We start from the raw sequence: 14,188 nt of genomic DNA on the forward strand, positions 1-14,188 counted from the left end.
GTAAAATTTGAACTTAGAAAATGTGTCCAACTGATTTTTCTAAGGCTGTTAACCCGATTCTTTTGAAATTTGACACACATTTTCTTTATTACCGGGAGAGGTACAATGCCAAGTTTAATGACACAAAATTTCAATTCTTAAATTTTTTGTTTTTTTTTTTTTCATTTAAAAGAGATTGAAAGTCAAGACTTAGGCAAAGTAATTTTGTCTTGGTTTAACTGACTACCCAAAATGAAAAATTTAGTTTAATCTAATTTACAACTAGTCTGTGGGCCAGAGAAGAATTTGGTAACACCAAAGGTGGCAAAATTTCACTTGTACTAATTTGTTTGTAGGGTCCATATAAGTACAAAGAGGCATGAAAACCATTTCAAATGAGTAGCTTTACCCATTTTTTTCCCCCCACAATCATTGTTTTTGCCATAATCACTGGACCTACACAGTAGGTCTGTGTCCCATTGTGTGAAGTTCAATTTCAGAGATAACCATGCATGCTATATGTTGTTCTTTTCAGGACAATCAGGGCTATTCAGATTTACCATCATTTGATATGATATTAGATATTATTGTGATATTATCCTTCATGTTGGGGAAAAAAACTTTTTTGCACTGATTAAATCCTTATATGTAATGTGTATCTCTAAAAACAGCAGTGGCGGCTGCTCGTCTTTCAGAGAGGGGAAGCTCATTGTCTGCTTTCATCAAAAAAATTGTCAAGTTATTTAAACATAAATTCGGCCCTCCGTTCCTCTTGATTTGTGTATTTGTGTATTTACAGTGCAAGAAATGAGCAAGTAATTTCGTGGTGGTTTCTCTCTCGATTTCACAAGCAGAATGCACGATAGTATTAAACTGAACTCTGTCAAGTGAAGGAGTATATCTCAAAATAGCTGTCAATCAAACGGGATTCAGCCTTTCGACTGATCCTCCAATCAGCATGTGGAAGATCAGCGTCCAGCCCAGCTGAGGTCCACCCACAGCTCCATTCACCCCCAGAGATGCTGAGCGTCCTGGGGGTGGGACAACATCGTGGCATTCATCCAATTACCGTCCGGTTTTGAGGCAATGAAAAAAACTGTTCCATGAAGTCCCATTGAAGTGCATGGGTGCTGAGCTTCTATGGGCAAGTGCGTTGACCATAGATCGTATGAGAAAACAGTGCAACAGGAATGTATGAGAAGTTAACAACATCGAGTCCGTTGATTTGTGATAAAACTGATTCTGAACAACTCATCTTTGACATGAACGTGTTCTAACACTAGCGGCATTGTACCCGTAGTGCCTTGTACGATAGCGCCCTCCCGTGGTGCAACAGCGGCATTGTACCCGTACACCCTCCCGTGCTGCAACAAACATCAATCACACATTGATAGGAGACGGGGACATGGGGCAGGGCCAAAACGTGCATTATATTGTAGGATTTGTAGTCAATGAAATGTCAACACAACCGTACATATTTGACCATTTAATTTTCATAATTTTAGGGGAAGCTAAGCTTCCCTTGCAGTCTTTGAGAAATCGCCTCTGAAAAACAGGTATGTTAGGGAGGATATCTTTTCAGATATAGATCTGGTGAAACCAGAACCATAATGATTGGACACTCCATGACTTTGCAGTTTAAAAAAGAAAGAATATACATCCAGCTAGGGCTGCACGATTTTGGCAAAACAAAGAAAATCCCGATTTTTTTTCCTCTAAAAACTCAATTTTGGATTTCGATTTTTGGGTAAAACTACAAAAGACAACAGAAGTCAGCATGTCGTTGTCGTGAGCAGCCCACAATGCAAGGCACTGCTCTGACCTCAAATCTGCGATGGTATCATGTGATGAACCCACAGAAGTTTATTTTTTTCTTAATTAACTCTTTATTGAATGAAGTAGAGTATACAAACAATGTATACAACAAGGAAATAACATAAGTTTGTCAGGGGGAATACACTATAATACAATGTCCAAATCAGAGCAAATACTTATGTTTTTTTTTTATAGCCTTTTTGTTTCAAGATTTATCCAACAGTTTTAAATAAAGTTCAACATCTTTCAAAAAATAAATAATATTTAGTTTTGTGTTACAGAACTTACATTTGTGAATAAAAAATTTAGCAAGTAAGAGGACTAAATTGATTATTAAAAAAAATGTTTTTTTTTTTTTTCTTTTTGGGGTATCTGGGCTCACAGAAGTGATACTAATGTAAGTCAGTGACAGGCATCAGTTGTGCGTGTGTGGACCACGGAATATGAGTGATCCCCATGCAGTTCTATTTAAACTGGGGGATCTGTGCGTGGAACAGACCGACCCAGGACATGCTGGGGGGATTCTATCCCTGGAGCGGATGGATGTGTGTGGGCAGAGGGCTGTCTGGGCTCCTCTGCTGAGGCTGCTGACCCCGAGACCCGGACCCAGGTCGGAAGAAGACAGTACGGTACGGACAGTGGTGCAGAAAGGGTCCCCTGGGGCCCCAAGCAAAAAAAAAAAAAAAAAAAAAAAAAAAAAAAAAATATATATATACATACACACACACACACACACACACATATATATATATATATATATATATATATATATATATATATATATACACACACACATACATACAGGTGGGGGAGGGGCAATTTGGACACAGGGGTCCCCTTCAGAGAATTTGAGACAGCTAGTTGTTACTGCACCTTCTCACTGCCACTGTGTAGTGAACTTATTCTTTAGACTGTTTGTGTCAAGTCTGTTGGTCCTTTGGGGGCCCCTGCTGGCTTAGGGGCCCTAAGCAGCTGCCTGCCTTGCCTAATGGCAAGCTGCACCACTGGGTACGGATCCGGAACAACAGAAGATGAGTGATCCGCATGCACTTATATTTCAGTTGCGGGATCCGTGCGTGAAGCCACGGCTTACATTGCTATAAGTACTGCGGGCTCATTAACAAAGTCCGGTCATTACACGGACTTCTGTGACGGACTGCTGTCACTGATAAGAGGAAGAGCCTACGGTAGCCCGCAAGCGCGCGGCCCGGAGGCACGAGAGAGATGAAATTGATTTTACGATTTCCCTTTTTTAAAAATCGTCCTAATTAAAAAAATCCGATTTCGATTTAAAATCGATTAATCGTGCAGCCCAACATCCAGCATTTACTATAGTACAGAACAACAACGGCTGCTATTGTAGTTTCGAATCCAGATTCTGCCATCGCACTTAATTGCACACATAAGGTGAATCTTCCTGCCTATTGTAATATGTGCTATGTCTCAGCTGTGTGAAAATTCATGAAAAATTACCATTGACCACAACTTTTCAAAAACAAGATGAGCTTTTTTTCCCCCCACAAGCAAGGTAGGCATTATTATCAAGCCATTATCATTATCTTACCTGTTTTATGTAACAAGAACTTCAACAGAAATGGGTATATATTGACAAGTTATGCAGGTATGTGATGAAAGCAGTTTAAGACAGCTGAATATTAAATATGGCTTTTATGATTTCCAAAACCATTCTTAATACAGTGTTGCCTAGACTAGGTACTGAGTACCATTTAAAAAGGACAGGGGTGTCCAAACTTTTTTTCAAGAGGGCCAGATCTGATAATGTGGAGATTGCCAGGGGCCAGCGGTCCCTTCGGATGTTTTTTAAACAGTAAAAATTACATATAAAAACGCTGTTCTACAACAATTTAATTTTCATTGTCACAATATCATTTTTTTAAATGGCAATGTAACTAAATCTAGGCCACTCAGGTCTGAACAAATTAAAAAAAAAAAAAAAAATCTGCCTTCCTTTTACATCTGGAGTCAGATAACATAGAACAAACTGTGTGGAGTATCTTAAACTTCCAAGTTGGTAAAAATCTTAACCCCACATTCATTTTAAACAGTACTTATATGAGTAATCATTACTCATATATTACTCAGTAATGCAAAGTCTGTTAACATTTAAGATGAAAACATATGACTCTTACTCTTGTCTTTCACAAAATCATTCAGAAAGTAATATTTTGTGTCACATCTACAAGTACACAACACCAGCAGTTAGAGGCAACTAACCTGGCAACTTGGTAGCTTGCCTTGGTGGCGAATTCATCGAACTCCAGGTTCACATGAAGAGTCACTGTTGAGTTTAAAGCAGCTTGAATTTGCTTCACTCCCTGCTAGCTTGTCGTATGTGTTAGCATGTTTTGTCTGCCTGTGTCTCTTTACATTGAATTCCTTAAACAAGACAACAGTCTCTTGAAAAATTAGGCAAACACAATCGCCTTGATTTTCTGTGAAAAAAAATTATAAGTCCCATCTCTCCTGGAAGCGGCGGCCCTCACTGTCAACTTTGTTTTTTTATTTACAGGTGCCGTGGTTAGAAATTAGCGAAAAGGGTTCACGGCGAGGTCACAGAGCCAGATAGAGTTAGAGTGGTGCTGCCACCATGAGGTGAAAGGAGGAACTGCATTTTGAACCTTTTATGATTCATGTACTCGGTTCAACGGTCCAAGCGGGCCATAAATAATACATTCTAAAACCCAAGCTGTGGGCCGTATAAAATCTGACTGCGGGCCGTGATTGGCCCCTGGGCCGGACTTTGGACATGCCTGAAAAAGGATGTTCAATGCCTTCGAAAAAAATTTTGTATCCATCACTAACTTGTACCTTTCAATAACCCTTTCCCTGAGTTACTTGGAGTGTTCTTCTGTCTACGCGATGTAATGGTAGCCAGGAATACTGATCAACCACTGTCTGGACCGTCCAGACACAAGTGTTTTGTACCTCAATCACTTGAGACACACCCACACCACTCAGGTGATCCTCTTTTCACTAGTTGTGAGACTATTGTCACCAATTGGATGGACCTCTACTGAATTAGACCATTAAATTTAAATTATGCAAACAATAATTTTTTTGTATATATTGTTTTTTGTTTCATTGACATTACTTTGTGGAACTCTGTTTTCACTTTGACATTAAAGAGTTTTTTTCCAATAAATTTGGAAAATTTATAATTTCATGTTTAAAATTTTCTTGACTTATTGATTTATGAAAACAATAAAAGGGTAAAACATCCAAGGGGGCAAATACTTATGATAGGCATTGTAAATGCCAATCTAGTTGAATATGATTATAGTGACGTTGATGAATAGAAACAGTTTGGACAAATTTTGTTACTGGGGTAGTTATTATTTTTTGTTATGTTAGACATTTCCTGTTCAAACAAAGTGACACTATTTGATGTTTCACTCAACAGTTAGGTTCACTGAAGGCTCATTTTGGCTGAAGGCTGCCACTTGTAATATATTTATCATTTTCAAATGTCATATTGACAAATAAAATTGTTAAACCTTTCTTCAAACATTCTTGCACCTCAACTTCTACTGAACTGTAGCCTATAGTTGAACCAAGTATGCAGCAAAGGCATTGAGGCCTCTACCCAGGTAATGCATATTCAACCACCTAACCTACATATTTTGTGAAAGCCCATATTCTCTAGTTGTGATGTAACATAAGTTGGGACTTGATCCACCTTCCCTCAGTCTTTTACATCTATATAATATCCCTATATTATATAGATGAAAAAGCTGACACATTTTGGGCACTATCATTAATGGAAAGCTAAATCACCCACCTAAACTGGATATTTTCTAAAAGCCTAGGTCATGTAGATATAAAATGGATTAAGACATGTTCCACATTCCTACTTACCCTTAGGTACCGATACATGTACATAGGCGCATATTTTTTTAATTACTGGGTGTGAGTATAATGGCCAGGAAAAATACAATTAAGCTACCACTTAGAAAAGGTTATCATACTAAAACATGTCCCTCAGACATGAAGTATTTCAAAAATCCTAAATAGACTTTGCCACCTCAAGTGTTAATTTGTGATTTTTGAGGCCCTGGCCCATGGACTAAATGACCTTTTATTTAAAATTCTAGATTAATCCCTGGATAGGCAGGGTATCAATGAGCAGGAAGGGCAGGGGTATTAGTAAGCTCCACTTTGTGCTTGTTTAAATCTAACATTCTGATCTGGATTTGTTTTAACTGATTCTGTTGTTTTCTATTTTAATTCCCTTATCTTTACTGATTCTGTTGTTTTGTTACAAAATCACCTATTTTTATTTTTCCCCTATGCTTTATTGATGGAGGTGTTTGGTGTAACATGTAAGGTTAAGATATGAAATACTTCCATAAATAATCCACAGACATAAACAAACAAATCCCCAGAAGAGCTCACCTACACAGGTTACCTTAAGAATCATTTAGACAAGAGTCATTTTACTACAAAGCCATGGAATGACATCTTTCTGATATACAAAGAAAGTGGTTTTATATCAATAATTACAATTGGCCAGAATCTCAATCAGGGCGTAGTACATACAGATTGTTAGAATATCATTTATTGTTCTTATCAACATTGTTTTAACGGTTATATCCTGAGGTTAAACAAGGCTCAATGAAAAAACCTTGGTTGGTTCTGATGTACTTATTCTGTTGTTTTTCCCAGTTGAAAGTGGCTCTCAGGCAATGACTGCTCAGGTGACCAGCCCGAGTGGAAAAACCGTGGATGCTGACATCATGGACGGAGGAAGCAGCACCTACAGTGTGCGCTTCATCCCCCAAGAAATTGGACCCCACACAGTCAACGTCAAATACAGAGGTCAACATGTGCCTGGGAGCCCCTTCCAGTTTACTGTTGGGCCTATGGGAGAAGGTGGAGCTCATAAGGTTCATGCTGGTGGACCTGGTCTGGAGAGAGGCGTGGCTGGAGCTCCTTGTAAGTCCACTGAAAATGGCTTTAAAGATTATGCAGATTCGTGGTATTGTGTGTCTTTGAGGAACCCCCTTTTCATATCTTCCTTGATCACAATCAGCTGAATTCAGTATCTGGACCAGAGAAGCAGGTGCTGGTGGTCTGTCCATTGCTGTAGAGGGGCCCAGTAAAGCTGAAATCTCCTTTGAGGATAGAAAGGATGGTTCTTGTGGAGTCTCCTACACGGTGAAGGAACCAGGTAACTTCTATTATGTGCAGAAATGTCAAATAGAGTAATTAGTAATACCTTGATGTCTTATGCCACTGTAGCTTTAAATGTTTAAATAAACCTTGCCAGTGGTTTTAACACACTTTCTACAGTTCATTTGATGGTGAAAGTAACCGACCTGCCTCTGACTCCCCAGGTGACTACGAGGTGTCAATCAAGTTCAACAACGAGCACATCCCTGACAGCCCGTTCATTGTTCCGATTGCTACACTGTCAGACGAGGCCCGCAGGCTTACTGTCACAAGCCTTCAGGTAAAAAAGCCTATGAAAACACACACAAACTTAAAAAAAACGGCAATTATGAGGTTTACAGAAAATGCACAGTAATACATATATAAACCTGACTCTGATAAGCTATCGTGTTATGCATTAATTTATAATTAGCAGTGTTAACTTGATTGATTTGTAGTGGATATCTCTATCTAACAGCACTTTGCCCTTCAAGTGTAATTGAATACCAGTGTTGGAGCTTTATCCAGTGACTGTAATACTGTGATGCTGGCCCATGATGAAGGGCTGGATTAACTGTCCCTTGCTAATATGGGGTAACATAAGCTGTGCTATGTGTGGGCAGTTGGTTCATATGTGTGATTGTTTCTGTCTGAGAAGAACACAGAGGAATAAAGTAAGCAGAAGATAAAAAAGTTTTTAAAGATACCCGTGACAGCCAGCTATATTGGTCTCCACTTCAGAGATGCCCATTTTATTTGCTTTTACATTTTCCATTACATCTGCCAACAACGCTAAAAAACAGGTATGTTGAGTCCTCTAAACTGCCACTTCAGAGTGCTTTTCTATCACTACATGCCAGGTGAAGTGGGATATCAGACCAGTGTTTAAAATGTCATAGTAACTCTCATGTCCACCTGTAGGACAAAAACACTAAACACCTCATTATAAACTTGGACCTTTTTCTGCCTCACACCCAACAGCTTAATCTATTCTTGTTCAGGTATGGTAAGCCATACACTTTGTGTCACTTGATGCATGGGCACACATTTACACACACATTTTCTGAACATATTTTTCTATTTTACAGGAGAAGGATTTGAAGGTAAACCAAGAAGCTTCATTTATGGTGCAGCGCAATGGAGCTCGAGGTGTGGTTGATGCCAAAGTCCACACTCCATCTGGCTCTTCTGAGGAATGCTACGTCTCTGACCTTGACAGCGGTACACACCAATCTCAATTTTTCTAATAAACCAGTAGAAATCAGAAGAAAGAACCTTTTTATGCTGGAATCAACCTGAATCTAAATGACAACACCATATGTGTTTTCAGACAAGAGTGCAATTCGCTTTATTCCACGGGAGAATGGAGTCCATTCCATAGATGTTAAGTTCAATGGATGCCACATTCCTGGAAGTCCCTTTAACGTGCGAGTGGGTGACCCTGGGCTTATTGGAGACCCAGGCATGGTGACTGCACATGGCCCAGGACTGCAGGGAGGGACCACAGGTGCACACGTTACTTCTGATTCAGAATGTGCATTAAATCAGCTGATTTGTCTGACTTAACCTCCCGCTTTCATCATCTTTTCCCAGGTGTCCCTTCAGAGTTTGTCGTCAACACCTGTAATGCAGGCTCAGGCACTCTGTCGGTTAACATTGCCGGACCCTCCAAAGTCAAGATGGACTGTCGGGAGTGTCCTGATGGTTATAAGATCACCTACACGCCCATGGCTCCCGGCAACTATCTCATCACCATCAAATATGGCGGGCCACAGCACATAGTCGGCAGCCCATTCAAAGCTAAAGTCACAGGTCTGCTTGCCATTTGTCATTCATGTCACTTGTCATTCTTCCATCTGATCTGTGGTTCTCTGACGACAAGTGTTTCCATTTTGAAACAAATGTTAATCTGAAAAATGGATGGATGTCAAGAAAATGTTATGTCATTCTTGGCCATAGTACTCAATGTACATCTTACATAAAAGCTGACCTTGGCTTAGTGGAGTGAAATAGTCCTGTCACTACACACAATACATTATTTATTAATGTAACATAAAAACATGCGCAAGACTGAAATAATTGTCATGTTAAATGTCAATTGTGACCTCTGGCAGTAGCTCACCTTCTACTTACAAGTGGGAGTAAACCTTCCCTCGCACACAGCATCACTGTACTTTGTTTTGCCAATACGAGTCTGTCTGGATCTAGTTGACCTTGTCTGTCTTCTTGCAGGCACTCGGTTGTCAGGGGGACACAGGCCTCCATGAGACTTCCTCTGTCTTGTGGAGACTGTTACCCAAAACTTCCAAAGTGGGCGGCACCTACAGCTCCTCTTCTTCTACTTCAGCCAACTGGCATCTGATGCTAGCAAGGTGGTTTGCCGTGGAGCCGGGTTGTCCAAGGCTGTAATGGGCCAGAAAAACAATTTTACTGTTGACTGCAGCAAAGCAGTGAGGTTAGAACCAAAATATTCAGTTTTAGTAACACATACTAAACAGTTTATTTGAAGTGTTTGTCTTTTTTAGTGGCTTAGTGTCTGACTTTATTCAGTAGTCACTGGGTTATTTTATCATATCCAGTTTGCTTATTTGTTTGTGTGCTGGGTGGGCAGGTAGGCTATAGTGACTTTGTAATAGCTTTTAGGTAAATCAACATCGTGCTGGAAGAGAACTTTATGAGCACAATAAAAGAGATCCATAAACATTAAAGTTGAAGGCTGTAAATTAAAAAAACTGACTAAAATACATTAAAAAGGCTTTTGAGCTGGGGTGAAGTGCAAAATTAGATGATGATTGTCTGTGGGTTTGTCATTACATGCATTAATTTAATCCATTATTAATATAAAAATATTGACGATTGCAACAAATATCCTATTCCTGCACAATCTTTGTGCTTATTGGTGGGTCAATCTGTATCTTACTGCTTTTTTCTAGGTACCAATATGCTGATGGTGGGTGTTCACGGACCCCACGCACCCTGTGAAGAGGTGTATGTTAAACACATGGGCAACAAGCTCTATAATGTCACGTACACCGTCAAGGACAAGGGCAGCTACACAGTTATCATCAAATGGGGTGATGACAATGTCCCCGGGAGCCCCTACAAAGTGGTTGTACCTTAAAATAAACTGTACCAATTACCCGGTCCAGCCTCCTCCACTGACCACCACTTCTTTTCTCCTTTTGCACGCATCAATCAAACACACCTGTTTTTACTGGCGCTGTTCCTCGCTCTACAACAAATTACATTGTACTCAAAATGCACTAAAACCTGCAAGGACATTTGCTAACAGTTTTTCCTGGTGACAGAATGTTTTGTGCCAAAGTTTTGTATTAACTCAAAGAAAAATTCGGTACATGCATCCAACTTAAGAATAATGTCAAGTCAATAGTGTGTTTTACAAGTGTTTGAGTGATATTTTTTTGCTCTGATCAGAAAATTCCCATTTTCCTCTCTGATATTTAGGAAACAAATGGTATAATATGTGAATGTTAGATGTTTGAGTAATCAGCAGTATTACAGTTTGATATGGTATGTTTTGTATTGTTTAAGAATGAGAAGTTTTTTTTGTTATATTAACCTATTTTTGGTAAGTGTTTGCAGACCTAATAAAGATTTAATTGCTTATTTTTGGATTTTTTCAATATTCTTCATACATTTTCGAACCTCCTGTGGTTCTTCTGGATGTTTTCACTTGATGTTAATACCAGCAGGTCCAACAATACAATTTATCTTATGGTTTATACCCAGGGAACATAAAATCCTCATTTAGCCCTTTATTTACCTCTAACATTACGTTTCAGTGGCCCAGTTATGTTCTTGTCCAGATGCAATCACAAGATGGCAGCATAGTCAAACTCTCATCTATATCAATGTCTGCAGAAAATTCACCAAAAGAAAACCTCCATTGTCCCCAGTGAAGATTAACTACACCATCTTCCACACAAGGGAGCCTGTGGAGTGTAGAAACCAGAGGCATCAGCCTCCATTGTGTGTGTAATTAATCCTGTTGGATCAGAGATGGAACACAAGTGGTTTCTGTTGTGGCATCCTCATGGGGGGAGGCAGACCCTGCTGAGGCACAAATCAACCAGAAAGAAGGGAGCTTCAGCCTTTCACTTCTATCTGTTCCCAAGCATGCTGTGTGTGTGCTGTCACCATGGTCTGTGTATGTATTCTGTGTGTGGACTGCAGGCTTCGGACCCACAGTGAGTCAACCACCCCAGCCTCCACACACTGACACACACCACCAGCACCAGTACCATTTCTTCACAGAGAGGAGCCTAAATTAGGTGCTAATTTTCTCTGGTTCCACTGTGACATGATGCGGGGGCCATAGCGAAGCAAGACCAAGCTAGTCAGTGCATTTGATGAACAGTGGTGAGAACTTGACTCCGGACCATCTGGTCAAGTGGCTGGTACTGCCTGCTGCTGCCCGTGCTGACGTTTGGACCAGGGCAGGGCCCACCCACGTCAGTCTGTCTTCACCGTCTGCTCCTCCGAACCAGAGCCCAGGCGTCTGTCCCCCCACACATGTTTATCTCGAGTGGCTGCCAAGTGAATCACAAATGTGTGGAACACACAGCACTGCAATGCAGCGACCTGAGTGGAGAGGAGAGGGTGTCAGAGGAAGAGAAAGGGGAGAGATGGATTTGAAGGAGACTCACAAAAACAGACAATTAAAAGTCAGTTGAGTTGAGACACATGGAATATATGCATGCCTCAAATTTATTTACAAAGTGTTTTGGTGTTTGTGTAACTTTCAAAGCAATCATGAATGGTGGACTTGGTCAAAGGAATGAGGAGTTATTAATTCTGCACAAAGGGGGGATATATATGTTGGAAGGGAAGGGGCGGTTGCTACAGTGATGCTTTGCCCTCTCTTACATCTCTCTCATCTCCATCCTCCATCTGTCTCTTTGAGCAGACACACACTTAGTAATCTGGATTATATTAAGAGTAAAATTGCGTAATGGCATGCCCCCCCAAGCTTTTGAAGTTGGAGCTGTCAGGGCAAAAATCTCATCTCTGGCTTGCCCTATCATGCTGACTCCCCTCTTTCCCCTTTTCTCCAGCCTTTCCCTCTCCCTTCCCTTCACTCTCTCCCTTCCCCCAATTTTAATTTTTCCTCCCTCGCTTTACATTCCATATCAATCTAAGCATCTGCAGATCCAGTGGTTTATTTCTCGTCTTATGTCACCCCAAGCCTTGGCTCGCCTCTACCTTTGACCTTTATTTATCACTCTCTTAAACTCACATAGAATCCTACAGATTGGTGCACAAGACACTAGTATGTCTTGAAGCTGGCAAAAAGAAGAACTTCCCCAGCTTAGAGAACAGACCCGCAAACAGCTAAACAAGTGTTTGCACAAACAAATGGTGGCCGTACAGGATTAATGAACGGACTTGTAGAGAGAGTGTAAGGAGGAATCGTTGCAGGATTTAATCCATTCAGTTTCCATCCGAGCCTCTAGGCCTTAGTATGTAATTGCTTCATGCATAGTTGATACACTGAATAATCAAACAAATACTCAGTTTTTGTTGTGTCTCTGTTAAGGGCTGAAGTTGAATCAAATACGTTTAGGTTCTGTGGGAAGCGCCTTATAATGGAAGGCTCATTCATATCTGAGTGCTTATCTCACTCCTTTTGAAATGGAGGGATTCACCTGGGACCAGTGAAAGGTATGCTGTCATGTGGTTGAATCAGGACCATGTTGTGTTTTATTCATATAGAACAAATATGAAATATTAATATCAGAGTGTTATTGCTATTCTCTCTTCTATCCCTCTTACCCCTCATGTACACAAACCCGATTAAGAATCAGACGGTTTGTGGCCATAAATTGGTTCGCTTTATGAAGCGGCTTAAAAAAAACAATGCAAATAGATGGAAGGTGTTCCCACTGGGTGTCAGAGGATTGTGTTCATGCAGCATGCAAATGCATGAGGCATGAAGCTGGTCCAACATATTTCAACCAAGTACAGGTGCACTATAGACACGGATGGATTTCTGTTGATGGAAGCCTCAGACAAGAAATGGATGCCAAAGACTACCCTAAGATAGCATTTTCACAGAGGTGCCAAAGAGCAAGCTTACAAAACTCTCTTCTAGACATACAGTATACACACACAAAAGCTTGACCAGTCATTCATGCTAATAGACACACACCCAAGCAGCACCACACACAAAAAGAAACAGCATGATGTGAAACAGTTTGGCTTCATGAGGTGAATGAACAGCAGCTGACTGAGGCCAGAGAAATGCCAGGGAAGGAAAGACTTTCCTTTTGTATGACAAAGGTGTACTTGTACTTCTCATATGGATCAGCAGGGACGTGTCAGGGGCAAAGTCCCCATGTCTCCATCTCTAATTGGACCATATCCCTCTGCCCTGTCCCTATCACACTATGGTGGAAGGAAGATGCTGTGCTAATGGATATCACCCCTGTGGAGTGCTTGTCCTTGATGTGCTGGGTTGACGGTGGCACATGCTGAGGGTAGACTGCAGATTAGAGGCAAATCAGAAGATTTGTTTGTCCTCGGGACATTCAAGGAGAGAGGCTAGCCATGGCTGTGATGGAATGGGTTGGACTGGTGCGACAGATGTGTGTTAATGTGACTGATGTGTTCTGGGTGAGCAAGCTGTACTGGGTCACCAACACCTGGAGAACGAATATAAACCCATCCAAGAAATGCTGGGCATACTGATGCTGTGTTTGTTTTGATCAATGTTCAAATGGCAAGTAGCCCAGACAAAGGTAGCTTTTTCATGGTAACACCTTCGTGAAGATTTCACTGAAGATAACAATGTTGTAATTACCTGCGCTAAATTGGAACTGTGGATGCTCAATGAGCTATAAACAAGGTTACCCTGGTCCCCTTGGGGTAATTGTTTCAGAAGCCTTCGGTCCAGTGATGGTGAAATTGGAAGGGGTCGTATCCTTTAATTTCTCAGACCGCTGATGCATATCCTGTGTGTGGGCTGAAACTCAGACTGATTTGAAATAGCACAACTTTTGTTCCCTGGTACAGTAAGAGTCGAAACCATTGGTCTCAATCAGCTTTTAACCTCGCCATGGGCCTGTGGGTCATTGGGCACCATCCACACTGCTTTTTACATTTCAGTGAGTATGCCAATCTGATTACAGAATGTTTCTTCAGGCATGGCCACAGAGCTTTTATGAAAATCTGGTTATATTAAGATGTATACACAGGTTGGTTAAAT

The 14,188-nt window shown here is 40.7% G+C and overlaps 1 protein-coding gene across 1 annotated transcript in view; it reads left to right on the plus strand.

Moving 5' to 3' along the window:
* The window catches only part of LOC115421529 (filamin-C-like), a 30,631-nt gene extending 20,041 nt beyond the window's left edge, over positions 1-10,590 (plus strand). The window contains 10 exon segments of the mRNA XM_030137455.1: positions 6,478-6,747; positions 6,845-6,982; positions 7,149-7,264; positions 8,052-8,184; positions 8,294-8,470; positions 8,557-8,775; positions 9,196-9,218; positions 9,220-9,307; positions 9,310-9,412; positions 9,895-10,590. Coding sequence (XP_029993315.1) covers positions 6,478-6,747; positions 6,845-6,982; positions 7,149-7,264; positions 8,052-8,184; positions 8,294-8,470; positions 8,557-8,775; positions 9,196-9,218; positions 9,220-9,307; positions 9,310-9,412; positions 9,895-10,084 — 1,457 coding nt within the window. The 3' untranslated portion in view covers positions 10,085-10,590.
* The last annotated feature ends 3,598 nt before the right edge of the window (positions 10,591-14,188 follow it).

The sequence above is a fragment of the Sphaeramia orbicularis genome, chromosome 6 (assembly GCF_902148855.1).
Source record: "Sphaeramia orbicularis chromosome 6, fSphaOr1.1, whole genome shotgun sequence".
In the NCBI taxonomy this organism is placed as follows: domain Eukaryota; kingdom Metazoa; phylum Chordata; class Actinopteri; order Kurtiformes; family Apogonidae; genus Sphaeramia; species Sphaeramia orbicularis.